General features: G+C 48.5%; 1 protein-coding gene across 1 annotated transcript; it reads left to right on the top strand.

Annotated features, from left to right (window-relative positions):
• The first annotated feature begins 7 nt into the window (after window positions 1-7).
• Window positions 8-825, top strand: LOC112465695. The gene is made up of 2 exons (XM_025033379.1): window positions 8-233; window positions 309-825. Exons 1-2 carry the CDS (start codon window positions 31-33, stop codon window positions 823-825), a joined length of 720 nt encoding a protein of 239 aa, XP_024889147.1. The 5' UTR covers window positions 8-30.
• Window positions 826-2,130: the final 1,305 nt, after the last annotated feature.

Below are 2,130 nucleotides of genomic sequence, written 5' to 3'. Positions count from 1 at the left end.
ACGTATATGTGGATTGTGGTGGCGGTCACCATGCAGCAGCCGTACATTGGCGCTATTTTTGCAAGATTTGCAGTTTTGGGTATGTATAAATGGTCTACGAGGATTCTAGAGCGCAGTCGAGAGTTCAATACGGTTCGAGTACGTCGCAAACAGCCTCCAGATACGATGAACATTCACGGTGCGAACTACTACGTTCCAATTCAGGACGAAACGTGTGAGAAACAGCACAATGAGTAAGTACCGATAATTTTCATATATACTTGTGCAAAAAAAAAAACTTTTATAAACATATAATTGTATTTTTTCAGTTTTGATAAACCCCGCTACACGCCACGTATTTTGGGAAGGAGATTTGCCTTGACATCAACAGCGTATAAATTTTTGGATGTGGGAATCAACGCGGGACCTATGTCCTCTGTGGATATACTTATTGGCGATAACCGAGGCAATCGGATAAATCTGCCTCATGCAACGTGGATGACGTTTATTGAAAGACGTGCAGATATTCAGCGACTCATGCAGTCACCAGCACCATCATCGCTAGCGTTTCGAGATCTGGAACTCGTTAAATTACGTGACGATGATATTATAAAATTGACATCGTGCGCCACCAGCTTGTACATGAAACCGTCAACAGTACTTTTCTTGTTCGAACTAGAACATTGCGTCAGACACGAATATTTCAGACTGTATCATATTACACATGAAGTAAATATGAAATTTAATCAATTTGTAACCATTTTACAGCGAAAATGTATCATCGACAAATGTAAAGCGGCAGATTTGCCGTCTTGCGTGAAATTTATGATGAAAATTCTCAAATAGACTGCGAATTATTAGCCTACGCTGTAGATAATATTGTACACGACGCTTTACATGAGAAATAAATGTATATTGAAATACATATCACGCTGTATCTAAAATTATCTTTCCTTCTGTCTACCGTTCCCTTGTCCACCGTCAGCGGTTTAGAATTACAAAGCGATAAGAATGCACGTGCCGCACACGTCGCGCGATCATTAAACTCATTTCATCTGTATAAATTATTAAATATTCTTCCTCTTATTTCCAATAAATAAATCGCTTAAAAAATAATTTAATTATTTTCTTCTACAATACATCTTTCTAAGCCTCGTACTTTGGGAAGGAGATTTCTAATGGGTGGGAGCGAGAGACGCGTGCGAGGGAAAGAGAACGGGGACGTTGGCGCGAGAGAGAGACCGGGGGGGGGAGATGACGCAAGCGCGCCGTGTGATGTCACGCGGACCGACGCGGCCGACCCCTACCCCGCGCCGCGCCGAAAACGCGAACCCCCCTCCCCCGCACCACGGCGCGGACGCGGCCCCCACGCGACCCGCGGCGCGCAGGACCCCGGTGACGTCATCCCGGTGATTCATTCACATGGTATGTCAAGGTCACCCCCCTCACCCCCTGTAACCCGATACTCTTGTGTAACCCGATACCCCCCCCCGCGCGTACCCCCTGTAACCCGATACTCTCCCCCGCCCGCGGTTCCCCCCGCCCCTCACCCCCCCTCATTGCCCCATGGGTTACAACAAACGTAGCTTACCTACTAGCCGCGACCACCGCACGCGCGAAATACGTGTCGTTCTCCAACAGCATGTTGATCACCGCTTTTTTAAGTTATACCTAGCGGTATCTTCATCCAATATCCCACGCGCATGGGATTACACTTGTTCACGTTCACCGTTAGGTTTAGTATTCGCATCAACGCCCATCCGCTGTCGCGTTCCTGAAATTCGTCCAACGCCGCTAGAATCGCGTCGCGCACGTGCCTTTCGTACCACTCGTCCAGATCGGACCCTAGGAGGAGCTGTTCGTTCCGCGTAGCGATACTCTTCACATCGGTCTTAACGTCCGCTACGAATTCCCCATTGAATATGACATTGACCTTCAGACACGCGTATCTGTTCAAATTACCCCGCACTTTTTCGAGCACGGTGCCCCTCGCATCCTCGAGAAATCGCTCGGGTTTGATGTACGTCGAGTTCGTCACAGCGCCGGTCAGTACGCGACGTTGGAACGCCGTATCGATCTCGACCCACGAAAATCCTCTGCCGACGCTGCTACCGCCGTCCCCACCGTCCAAGCCGGCACCTACGGCGCGTT

Source organism: Temnothorax curvispinosus, unplaced genomic scaffold (assembly GCF_003070985.1).
Source record: "Temnothorax curvispinosus isolate PA1 unplaced genomic scaffold, ASM307098v1 QBEX01015435.1, whole genome shotgun sequence".
Lineage (NCBI taxonomy): Eukaryota > Metazoa > Arthropoda > Insecta > Hymenoptera > Formicidae > Temnothorax > Temnothorax curvispinosus.
This window is presented reverse-complemented; position numbering and strand designations above follow the sequence as displayed.